Source organism: Chrysochloris asiatica, unplaced genomic scaffold, assembly GCF_000296735.1.
Source record: "Chrysochloris asiatica unplaced genomic scaffold, ChrAsi1.0 scaffold00276, whole genome shotgun sequence".
Lineage (NCBI taxonomy): Eukaryota > Metazoa > Chordata > Mammalia > Afrosoricida > Chrysochloridae > Chrysochloris > Chrysochloris asiatica.
Genome location: NW_006408794.1, coordinates 2,447,429 through 2,459,888, shown reverse-complemented (window position 1 = coordinate 2,459,888; position 12,460 = coordinate 2,447,429). Strand labels below are relative to the sequence as shown.

Here is a 12,460-nt window from a genome sequence, read left to right as displayed (position 1 = left end):
CCTATCTCTCTAAACAGATGGATCCCACTGTCAGGGGATGGCCATCATGCCTGCGAGCTCTGGTAGCAGAAGTACTCTTGGCCCAAGAAAGTACCAAACTCACTTTTGGTTAACTCACCACTATTAGGTCTCCACATCACCTCCAACATCTACTCACCCACAAAGCAGTCTCAAACCTCTCCCCTTCACGCCTTCAATTATTCCATATGGTTTTCATTGAAAATTCCAACTTTAAATTAGAATCTTGCCCCCCTCTCAACCCTGCCTCCTTCCTCCCTATAACCATGAGGGAGCTCTCTCACGATCTATATCATCTCCCTCCTCTACTGAATTCTCCAGGGCACTGTATCTCTGATTTCTCACCAGATGAAATCTCTCTGCTGACAGTCTCCTCTGCTGGCTAGCCCTACCTCCACATACTCCCTTAGACACACCTCCATATTAACTTGCCACCTGTCCTTCCTCGCCCCCTTCGGGGGACTATCTATCATCCTGGCAGTAGGCCTCTTCGCTGTCTCACCCCTTGAGTGGCTTTGCCATTCTTGAATCATCTTTGCCTTACTCTTTCTCCTCATAGTGGAACTTACATCATCCCAGTATGCTCTCCATACTCTTTATCTCAACCTTGATGATCAGATTGGGCCTTAGCCAAAATGACAAAACATGTTCAACCCCTCATACAGCCATGGACTGCTCCAGTGTCCTGACCTTTATGCACTCTGCTTGCTATCTGGGACAAACACCTGTCACCAAGCAGTTTTGTGGAATCAGAGTATGGTGCCTATCCAAACTCTCTAACTGCATGGCTTCCCAATCCACAACTTGTAAAAGGTGGTGCAACAAGCCTGTCTGCTGGACATATCAAACCCAAATAAGGATGTCAGATGGGGGTTGGGGGCAATGGCAGATGCAGCCAGGAAAAAGATCAGTGTAGAAGCCGCAAAGAACCTCACGCAATGGCTGGACCCAGGATATAAAGGGTTATGAACATGGCTAGATCCTGACAGCATCTGTCAATCCCATCACATGCTAATCACTAATACAGGAACCATATTCAATAAAACCTCATGCTGGGTTTGTTTCCCTATAGGGACCTGGGGTACTCAGCCATTCCCACTGACCCAGTCCCTAATTTCAAATGCCTACCCACACAGTGGCTCTCTGGTAGCGTAGTGGTTACAAATCAGGTTGTGAACCGCAAGGTCAGCAGTTCAAAACTACCAGCTGTTCCGCAGAACAAAGATGAGGCTTTCTGCTCCCATAAAGATTTGCAGCCTCGGAAACCCTGTACAGGGTTGCTGAGTCGGAAACGACTCCACCGCACATAACGACAACAACAACAACCTGCACAACACCTGTGTGGGGTCACATATTTAATCCCTGCGACCCGAATCTCAATCCCATCTGATTAGGAACATCCATTCTGAACGGGGACATGGAGAGGGTAGCAGACACCCTCCTTGCCCTACAAAACCAAGTTAACTCACTAGCTGTAGTACTACAAACCCGACGCAGTTTAGATCTCCTCACGGGCGAGAAAGGAGGAATATGCCAGACCCTAGGTGAGGAATGCTGTTATGTTGTCAATGGGTCTGACATAGTCCTAAGCAAGGTAAAAGAATTAAAGGGCAGAATTCGCACTAGGCAATCAGAAACAGCAAACTATGGTTGGACCCTAATGTCCTCCTGGTGGCCTTAGCTTCTCCCCTTCCTAGGGCCATTAACTATAATCCTCCTGATACTGTTATTTGGCCTATACCTGTTTCGCTGTCTTCAAAATTTTCTTCAGGAACACGAGGGCCTTCACAAACCAGACGGTGGGCGAATTCCTCATGGCCGGATACCAACCACTGCCAAGCAACAAGACCAGCCAGCCAGAACACTCCAGATAAGTAGTTCCCTCCTCTTTGCCCCCTTCCAGCAGGAAGCCACTCAAAAGAAATGACCTCCATCCCTGTACCCATAACAATAGGCTGAAATGATAGAATCCCCCGTCCACATGCATAATAATACGGCTACTGGCCAAACTTACCCTCTACCTACTGGAACTTCTCTTCCTACCGGGACTTCCTCTCTCCCTACCGGAAAGTCATCTCTAGTCAACCTATCACCTACCTCCACTAATCTCAACCCCACCCTCCTCTTTGACCAGTATAAAAATCCTTCTCCCAGCAATACCTTTTTCCTTCTGACCTCCAATAAAGCCTTGCACGTGGCTGGCTGTGTTCCGACTCATTCCATCTCACAATTATAGTCCTGTTTATTGTATTTGGGTAACTTTATTTAATTTTCTGAGGTAAAGACTTTATGATCTCTTTTTAAGTACTTCCTGGAGTAAAGAATTTATGATCGTGCTCTTTTTCTTTTACTAAAGTAGGAATGCACGCCTTAGAAATTTGAACTAGCCAACTGGGTAAGGGAAAAGACTGTGCGGTCAAAACCCGAGTGGACTGCCCACTCAGTGTGCTCACTGGCCAGTTCCTGTCTGTATGTAAGGCTATGCGCACGCACCCTCTTGCAGGAGTAAATTTTGCTTTGCCAAGGTAATTTAGTCTCATCGAGTGTCTTTTATGTGACATTGGGATTCATTTCTAACACAGGTAATTTTGACTGAACATTGAAGACTCCACTCTTCAATACAGTAGGAAATAGCCATGACTCACTGTCTTTCAGCCTCAAACTTTCTAGGAAATTAAATATAAATTCATTTGAAACTATCTGGAATTTATCTTGTTTAAGCTACTAAAGGCCAATTAGCCTATTATTTTATTAAAAATTAAAAAAATTAAACAATAGTATGAAGATGTGTACCTAGAAATTTTTATTTTTCTGTTGAAATTATAAATCATTCATCTTTGTAAGAAATACATTTTTCTTTATTATAATACTTTATAATAAAGGATAATAAAGCCATCTTAAATTTCAAATATGAGAAATCTATGGCAATAGTTTAAAAAACTTTTATTAGTAAAGATCCAATTTAAAATACTGTCTTAGTTATCTAGTATTGCTGTAACAGAAATACCATCAGTGGATGGCTTTAACAACCAAAAATGTTTTCTTTCACAGTTTGGAAGGCTAGAAGTTCAAATTCAGAGCTCTGGGGCAAGTTTCTTGGCTCCTCTCAGCATCAGTAGGCCCAGCATTCCTTCCAGATCTCCATGTGTCTTGGCATCAACCTTCCCTGCATCTGAAAGCTTCACAGTGCAGAGACCCCAAGTTCAAAGACAAACTTCACTTCTGGCTCTTCTTTCTTGGTGGTAGCAGTAGGTCCCTCTGAGTTCTGCTTGTGTGTTTAAACTCTTTTACATTTTACATTTCAAAAGAGATTAAACTCAAGACACACCTAATCCTATAGATTGCATGGGGCCTCATTAACAGAAGTGACAATTTACAGCAAATTGGATAATTACATCAGATCTGATCACATCTGTAAGTGATTACATTATGCTTGGTCTTAACATGGGGACTAGTACATCCTAACTGCTAAGCCTTAAGAATCCAGAACCAGCCAATATGACACAAAACCTTCACAATCACAAGTATTAATATATAAATAAATATATATACATATTCACTAACTTGAAACTATTAAACATGAACATTAGCCTTTTCTGTCTGTTGATTCCCTCTTCCAATATGGCCTGACTATAGAACTGTAGTTACCAACTGGGAGTGACTTTGCTCCCTATCTCCCCACCCCCTGGACGTTTTGGAATGCCTGGTGTCATTCTGGGGTGTCACAAATGGGAGATTACTGGCAACTAGCAGGTAAAGCCCAAGGATGCTTCTAAACATCCTACAGCACACAGGATGGGCTCCCACAACAAAGAATTATCTGGCTCCACAACACCACCAAACAATCTATTGCTTTAGCTTGCTTATGAACTTTATAAAACACAATCATTTCTATACAGTCTTCTGGGACTTGTCTTTACTAAACCTTTTCAACATTTGCTACACTTGAGTCATATTTTAAGGAGCTCTGGTAGTGTAGTGGTTACAAATCGAGCTGCTAACCAATGGGTCATCAGTTCGAAACTACCAGCGGGAGAAAGATGAGGCTTTCTGCTCCCTAAAGATTTATAGCCTCGGAAACCCTGTACAGGGTCGCTATGAGTCAGTACAGACTCCATGGCACATAACAACAACAAATGTAAATAGTGTCAATATTAAGATACCCTGTTGCCCAGTATGACCCAATTCCCATTATATGAACAGCTTCCGTGGCTACTTAATTCTGAAAACACAAGCTTTGCTAACTGGCAAAGACTATTTAAAAGGTGCCCTGGTGGCAGTGGTTAAGTGTTCAGCTGCTAAAAGAAAGTTTGGTGGCTTGAACCCACTAGCTGTTCTATAGGAGGATGATGTGGCAGTCAGCTTCTGAAAAGACAACTTGGAAAGTGCTATAGGGCAGTTCTACTCTGTCTTACAGAGCTACTATGAGTCAGAACTGACTCAGTGGGAACAGGCTTTTAAAAATAGTTTGTGTAACCAAATTATTAGCCACTGCTGCTTACAATCTAAAGTAGTAATTTAAGAATGATTAAACCACAAAATTAGAATGACAGAAATTAAGAGACACACTATTTAATTCCAGAACTGTTTTGAAGTAGTTTAGCAAACTGTTTCCTCTGCATATTTTTCTGGACCACGGTAAGAATTCAATGATATATAAAGCACCTGATACACAGCAAAATGCTCTACAAAGTTTGAAAATGCTTATCACAAAACATATATAAAAAAGAGCTTCACTAGTTCAAAATTGTCATGGATATGTTTTTTGATAGGTTAAATTAGGTTTTATTTGCACTCTCTTTGTACAATAATTTTCTTTTACAAACAGCAATACTATAGGTCTTATGAAACAATTTACACACATCTTCTAGCCTGTGAAAGCATTAGTTTGTCAAATGAGAGTTCTAACAAAGAACCAAACTAAAAAGTACACAACCATCATTCTAAGTTTACTACAGACAACATTTTTAGGACTTTACTAATCATTCATCCCTATGTTCACATTCTATGTATTTTCTCATGTTCAGCAAACTGATTCAAATGATTTAAGTTATCCCACCATTTAAAGAGAAAGGTTTCTGCAATAATTTTAAACCATGGAGTGATCTTAATTTTACCACTGGCTGCTTTTTTCAGCATTTCTTCTAGCTCTTCCTTTGACACATAACAATAACTTTTAATCTCATTGGGATCTGGATCCAGAGTTACATTCTTCCTCACAAACAAAATGTAATCGATTTCATGTTCACCCCAAATGCCATCAGATTGGGCCTTATAGTGAATTCTTGTTAGATACTTAATTTCTTCTGGTGGAACCTATAGAAATAAAAGACACAATGTCAGTAATTAACTTGTTTAAAAAAGTAATTTAAAAGTAACTCACTACAGTTTAGTGAAATCTTGAATAGCAATATAGTCTAATAGTCAGAATTAAAAAAACTCCTGTTTATGATATATGAAAGCATTGTTACATTGCTAGTTTCAAGAAACGAATCACTTTTCCCATAGGAGCAGACATATAAGCAGGCTTCAAAAAGTTCATGGAAAAATGGAATTAAAATATAATGGAATTTTTCCATGAACATTTTGAAGCCTTTGCTCACTGATTTTTAAAAGAAATATTAAAAGAAAAAGAAAAAAATAGCAACCACTTGTTGTGTGTTGTCTAGTCTGTTCCATCTCATAGCAATCCTGTATAGGGTTTCCAAAGAGTGACTGGTGGATTTGAACTGTTGAACTTGCTGTTAACAGTCCAGGGCTAAACCTACAACACCATACCAGGAATCCTAGTCTATAGAAGCGTAATATAAGATCACTATATAAGATCACTTTTTGTTAGAAAGTAACTTTTACTATTTTAACTAGATGAGGCAGTTTATCTAGAGACCTTATTTTTAATGAACATTTCAAAAAAACAGAAGAGATTATTTCAATATACCTAATCAGTATAGCTCATATTCCTAAGGTTTTCCACAAGAACATATTCATCTTTCATTTGATCAAGTACAAAAATAGTCAGCTTCATATATTAGTTCAGATTTATTCATTTCAATGTTGAGCTAAACTTTGATGTTGTTGTTGTTGTTAAGTACTGTCGAGATGATTCCAACTCATAGTGACCCTGAATAGGGTTTCCGAGGAGAAGCTGGAAAGCTTGAACTGCCAACCTTGCAGTTCCAATGGCTTTGCAGTCTGGCACATTAACACACAGTACCACACCAGGACTCCTAAACTTTGATAAGTAACAGTATATAAAAAGTTAAATATTCTTCTTTATTCAAGGTGTTATCTGAGGCTAACTCAAAAGGTTAAGAAATGAGAGACCTACGCTTGACTTTGAAAACTGTATAAAATATTTTTTTAAGTGTATGCTCAGATTTCAACTTATATAGTTTTATGTACACTCAAATTTGTTACCTCTTCCATGGGAATCCCAAACTCAGCTTTTAAACGCCTCTGTGCTGCTCGTCTTATTCCAATTGCATCGTTTTCTTCAAGTTCTCCAGGATTATTTAATGGATGACTACAACAAGTATTGGTAAAACAACCTGGAAAACGTTACCATAAGTATAGGTTAACTTTTCTTCCGTCAGTCTGAAAAATTAAGAAAACTAATGGTCTTAAAATTAACAGAAAAATAAAATGATTCTGTAGTATTTTCAAATCAGTTAAAATGGAATATCTAATCATTTTGTAAAGGAGACATCTGTAGATAATTTCTTTATAAACAGCTGATTTCCCATAAAGATAATTAAGATGGGAAGATACAAAAATTATATCCACACACACATACACACACACACACACAATCATTCCCTTAGTTCTTGTTCTTAACTGCTGTCCTATTGTATAGGTTGTACTCACTGTATAAGCTTCTTCCACACAGAACATTCTTACATTTTCCTTTTGAAGTTGGCTACACGGGAGTAATCTGTGCTTAATGACACCACTGCATACCAGGTTTCTAGTACACTGAAATTATTTCCTTTCCTTGCAATGTTTTCTAACTTTTTAATCACGTTTATTTTAGAAGTTTTCAAGTTTTATTTTAACAACTTTAACTCTGTTATGTACTCTGCCTGGGCATCTAAAATATACCTCACATTGGCCAAGGAAAATTATAGAAAATAACATGTAACATATTCTTCAATAATACAGAAACTTTACCTCTAGTACCATTCTTAAGAATCTTTTCCCTGTTCACAAGGGTTAGTTTCTAATATCCTTTCCCCACAAACGACAATAACACACCATTTTAACTATAGCTTCCACCAGTACATTGCTTACTGACTATACTAACCTGGAAAGGTAATTTTAGCATCTGACCTCTGCTGTAGTAGGAGCTTATTTTCTGTGTCAAATAAGAAGACACTAAAAGCGCGATGTAATAATCCTGAAAGCAAAAGAAATACCATTATTTTGTATTTCTTCAAACTCCAGTTCTTTGCCTGATTTTCAACTTTCCTCATGGTCTTCAGTTTGGGTGAGCCTCTGCATGGTGATCAGTATGTTGTGCTGTGGTGGCCTGCATGTGGTTGTGGTGCTAGAAGCTATGCCATCACTATTTCAAATACCAGCAGAGTCACCCATAGTGGACAAGTTGTAGAGGAACTTCCATGTAAAGACCAAATAGGAAGACGGAGGGGGTGGTCCACTTCTAAGAAAGTACCGCCTAAAAACCTTATAAATAACAACAGAACATGGTCTGATATACAAAGAACTAAAGTCACTGCCAATGAATCGATTCTGACACATAATGACGTGATACGGGGTTTCCTCAAGACTGTAAATCTTTACGGAAGCGGGCAGCCTCGTTTTTCGCCATCAGAGTGATGGGTATGAATTGCCAACCTTGGGGTTAGCAGTACAGTGCTTATCCCACAGTGCAGGCATGTGAGCCCCTCAGGTTGAAAGGTACTCAAAAGACTGGGCAAATGGTGCCTTTACAAAGTCCAGCTGACTTTAATGGCATGATGGGGTAAAGCTTGCAGGAACTTCATGTCCTGATGTGGTATGAATTAAAATGAGAACAGCTAAAAACATTCAACAATAATTGTAACACAGACTGCATGAGTATGAATCTTGGAAAACTATATGTTGTCAGAAATTAAACACAGAAATATCCTAGACATTGTTGTTGCTAAGTGCTGCTGAGTCAGTTCTGACTCATAGTGACCCTGTATAGGGTTTCCAAGAAGCGGTGGTGGTTTGAACTGCCTACTTTGTGGTCTACCACATTATCCTGCAGCACCATACCAGGACTCCATCCTTGGCATTAGTGAGCAAAAATGGACTGGTATTGGAATCTGAAAACCATATGGTCTACTATGCCAGGAATTACTACTTGAAGAGAATGACACTGCATTCTCATCAAAAAGAACATTTCTATATCTATGCTGTATCAATGCTATCAATGATGAGATAATCTCCATATTCATACAAGGAAGACCAGTTAATATGACTATTATTCAAACATTCAAACAAAGAAGAATCAGCAGTTGAAAGACCATATGGAAGAATTTTGAAGACCCAATAACTTAGTCAATGCCACAACATAAATTGGCATGTTAGACCTCATCAGATGGTATGCACAGAAATCAAATAGACTACACTTGTGGAAAGAAATGATAGAGGGGCTCAACATCATCAGTCAGAGCAAAGCCAGATAATCTGTGGAGCAGATTATCAATTAATCATATCTAAGTTCTTTCTACTCCCGTAAGGATTTACACCCTCGGAAACCCTGTACAGGGTCGCTATGGGTCGGAACCGACTCGATGGCACTTAACAACAACAACAAAGTTCAAGTTGAAACTGAAGAATATTAAAACAAGTCCATGAGAGCCAAATATCCTTCCCGAATTTAGAGACCATCTCAAGAAAAGATGTGATACATTAAACATTAATAATGGTAGACTAGGTGAGTTTGGGGATGACATCAAATACCTGACACTGAAAATTTGCTCTTGAACACTAGGTAGCTAAAGTCAATGGAAGAAATGATGACATAAAAGAGCGAAAGAAGATTTCAAGGGAAATTAAACATAAAATAAAACAAAACCATAAAATGAAAGCACACTTGGCATTTCTCAAGATGAAAGCACTGAAGAAAAAATTCAAGCCTTAATTTCCAATGCTGAAGGATTCTATGTGCAAAATATTGAACTAGGTAGGAAACAGCAAAATAAGATGTAACGAATACAGTCACTGTATCAAGCCAAGAAATTTGGAAGACTGCTATCTGACCAACTGACTGGAAGAGGTGGACATTCATGCACATTACAAAGAAAGGTGCTCCAATAAATTGCGGATATTACTGAACAATTACATTAACATGACACACAGAGTTTTGGTGAAGATAATGAAAAATGGTTATAGTGGTATATTGACAGGAAACTGCCAAAAATTTGAGTCAGATTCAGAAGAGAACGTGGAACTAAGGGACATCATTGCTGATATTAGATGGGTTTTGGCTGAAAGCAGAGAATAACCAAAAATATTAGCCTATTTATTGTATTGACTATGCAAAGACACTCAAATGTGTGGGTCTTAACAAATTATGGGTAACATTGCCAAGAAAGGGAATTCCAGAACACCTAATTGTGCTCATGATCATGAGGAGCCTGTATATATATCAAAAATCAGTCATTAGAACAGAACAAGGGTTTAAAATAAAAAAAGAGGCACATGAGGGCTGGATCCCTTTGCCATATTCATTCAATCTGGCAAAATAATCTGGGAAGTTAGACTGTATGAAGAGAACAGCATCAGGACTGGAGGAAGGCTCATTAATAACCTGAGATATGCAGATAAAACAACCTTGTTTAATGAAAGTAAAGAGGACTTAAATAATTTATTGATGTCTCCTTGAGGACTAAGATGCGCCTAACCCAAGGCATGGTATATTCAATCATCTCATATGTGTGCAAAAGCTGGGCAATGAATAAGGAAAATTTGAAGAAGGACTGAGGCTTTTAAAGCATGGTGTTAGCAAAACAATAATAAAACTATTATGGACTGCCAGAAGAATGGACAAATCTATCTTAGAAGTGTAACTTGAATGTTTCTTAGACGTGAGGATGGAAAGACTGTCTCACATCTATGGACACGTTATCAGGAGGGACAGTCCCTGGAAGAGGACATCATGCTTGGTAAAGTATAGGGTCAGTGAAAAAGAGCAAGACCCTCAACAAAATGGACTGACAAAGTAGTTGCAAAAATGAGCTCAAACACACCATGATCCACTGATATAACATAATTCAAAAAAACGATTCTACATCTTACTTTGGTTAAGTAGTTACTGAGATCTTAAGGTGCAACTATTGGTCTTTCCATGTACAGATAAAGAGAGAGACGAAAATTGAAGATGCTTGGAATCAAGCAGTCCAATAGACCAACGAAACAGAACATGTGAGCATCAGTCAGCACGACTCTGAGACCAGAAGAACTAGATGGTCCCTTGCTACCACTACCAACTGCTGTGAAAGGGATCATATTAGAAGGTCCCAGAAAGAATGGAAGACAATGGAGAACAAGATTCAAAATTACAAAACAACAAAAGCTCAGGATTACTGGTCAGAAAGAGACTGGAGGAACCAAAGACTGTGGCTCTTGGCCACTCTTCATTCAGGTCTGGAACAGAACTCACCCTTGTCGCCAATTTTCAGATAAGCAGTACATAGGTAGAGAGGGAAGAACAATACTAGTAAGGCTCTGGTAGCGTAGTGGTTACAAATCGGGCTGCGAGCTGCAAGGTCAGCAGGTTGAAACTACCAGTAGTTCCGCGGGAGAAAGATGAGGCGGTCTGCTCCCATAAAGATTTACAGCCTCGGAAACCCTGTATAGGGTCACTAGGAGTCGGAACCAACTCCAAGGCACAAAACAACAACATACACACTTTGGAATGATCAACCATTCAAGATCAAAAGGGCAACATATACATAAGGACAAAGGGATGGGAATGGAGGGTAGAATGGAATTAAGAACCACAGGGAGGAAGTGTGATAACTGTTGTTGTTACATGGAGGGGATTGCAATCATTGAGATGAAACAAGATGTGCAATTTGTTGGTGCAAAATTGATCTACTCTATAAATCTTCACTGAATTCACAATAAAAAATTACAACAAAGAAAAAAAAAAAAAGGAGGGGGCCTCAAACATAGCAACAACTGTGAGGATGTTGCAATGTTTTAGTCTGTCATATCTGGGGTCACGAAAGTTGGAACTGACTAGATGGTATGTAACAACAATTGCATGGTTGCTGTGGAGAAAAGTCCCAGCACACCAAACAAGGGATGTGAGACACCAAGTTAAGAAATGGAATGCACCGGCCAGCTCTGCTACTGGTCATATGTGCTTTCAGGGATTTCGAGTCTTCTACTCCAGCAAAGATTTATTCTTTCCTTTACAACACATGGCACTCACCACACATTAGAAGGTTTGACAATTGGTGTTATGCTAGGATTAATTTATTCTTTCTTTTACAAAATACACCTGAAGACACTGATTAACAGACAGGCAAAGTGGCAAGATAAGACTGTTAAACAACAAGGTGGAAAGGTAGATTTTACTAATACACTACCACTTTAACTAAGCAGAGCCGCAGATAAAGAATGAAATGATTACGAACTGCTATATCCTTTATTAGAGCACTTTCCTCAGAGAGTCTGAGACACCTAGACAATCACTTCACAAGACAGAACCTTTTTAAGGAGTACCTTTCTCAATGTTTTCATTCAGATGACAATTCTTTTTTGTCTCAGCCCCAATTTTGTTGTCATCTTCATCAATAAGAATGCACATCTCAGCCAGAAGTTGAACCTGCTGCTCGTCCAGATTGTCAGTATTTATTTCAGGCATCGTTATAATATGTCTGATCTGTCCTAAAATACTACTATTAAAAAAGAGAAAGGAAAAACAAAGACCATTATATCTACTTTTCCTAGAAGGTCATATAAACATACCAGTTAACAACTTGCTGTTGCGTTGACCCTGACTCCAGGTGACTTCACGTGTGTCAGAGTACAACTGTGCTCCATAGCGTTTTCAGAAGCAGATGGCTAGGCTTCTCGTGTAAGTTCCCTGGGTTCTCAAAAGGTACAACTATAATGACCTTTGGGGTTCCTATGATTGGAACCACAATTTCTCAAATTTCAGGGAGTGGGCTTCTTCATCACTACCACAGTGTGGGGCTGTGGTTAAGATGGGGGCTCTGCCGAAAGCTGAGGCTGCAGGACTGCCATGCCTGAGGGAGTAGAAGAACGGGGCTGCCCAAAGCCAAAGGAGCAGAGTTGTCATTCCAGTGGGCTTGGAAGACAGAGCAGAGCCCACTGTTGAGGGGCCTTACCCAGAGTCCACAGTGTATGGCCAACACCCATAGTCTGTAGGGAAGAGCCACTGACTACAGGGTCTCAGAGAACAGAGGGTTATTTTCAGGTTTTG

At 39.3% G+C, this 12,460-nt stretch overlaps 1 protein-coding gene across 1 annotated transcript; it reads right to left on the bottom strand.

Moving 5' to 3' along the window:
• Window positions 1-5,016: 5,016 nt before the first annotated feature.
• Window positions 5,017-11,905, bottom strand: IDI1 (isopentenyl-diphosphate delta isomerase 1). The gene is made up of 4 exons (XM_006874417.1): window positions 11,737-11,905; window positions 7,319-7,411; window positions 6,436-6,566; window positions 5,017-5,334 (listed from the first exon to the last, which is right to left on the bottom strand). Exons 1-4 carry the CDS (start codon window positions 11,876-11,878, stop codon window positions 5,017-5,019), a joined length of 684 nt encoding a protein of 227 aa, XP_006874479.1. The 5' UTR covers window positions 11,879-11,905.
• Window positions 11,906-12,460: the final 555 nt, after the last annotated feature.

Excerpts from the sequence above, each read along its gene's own strand:
- IDI1 (XM_006874417.1), bottom strand. The coding sequence starts at position 11,878 with ATGCCTGAAATAAATACTGACAATCTGGACGAGCAGCAGGTTCAACTT. Across the intron at positions 7,412-11,736 it reads GAATGAAAACATTGAGAAAG|GATTATTACATCGCGCTTTT; the intron begins GTACTCCTTAAA and ends TTTTGCTTTCAG. Across the intron at positions 6,567-7,318 it reads TGCTAAAATTACCTTTCCAG|GTTGTTTTACCAATACTTGT; the intron begins GTTAGTATAGTC and ends AACGTTTTCCAG.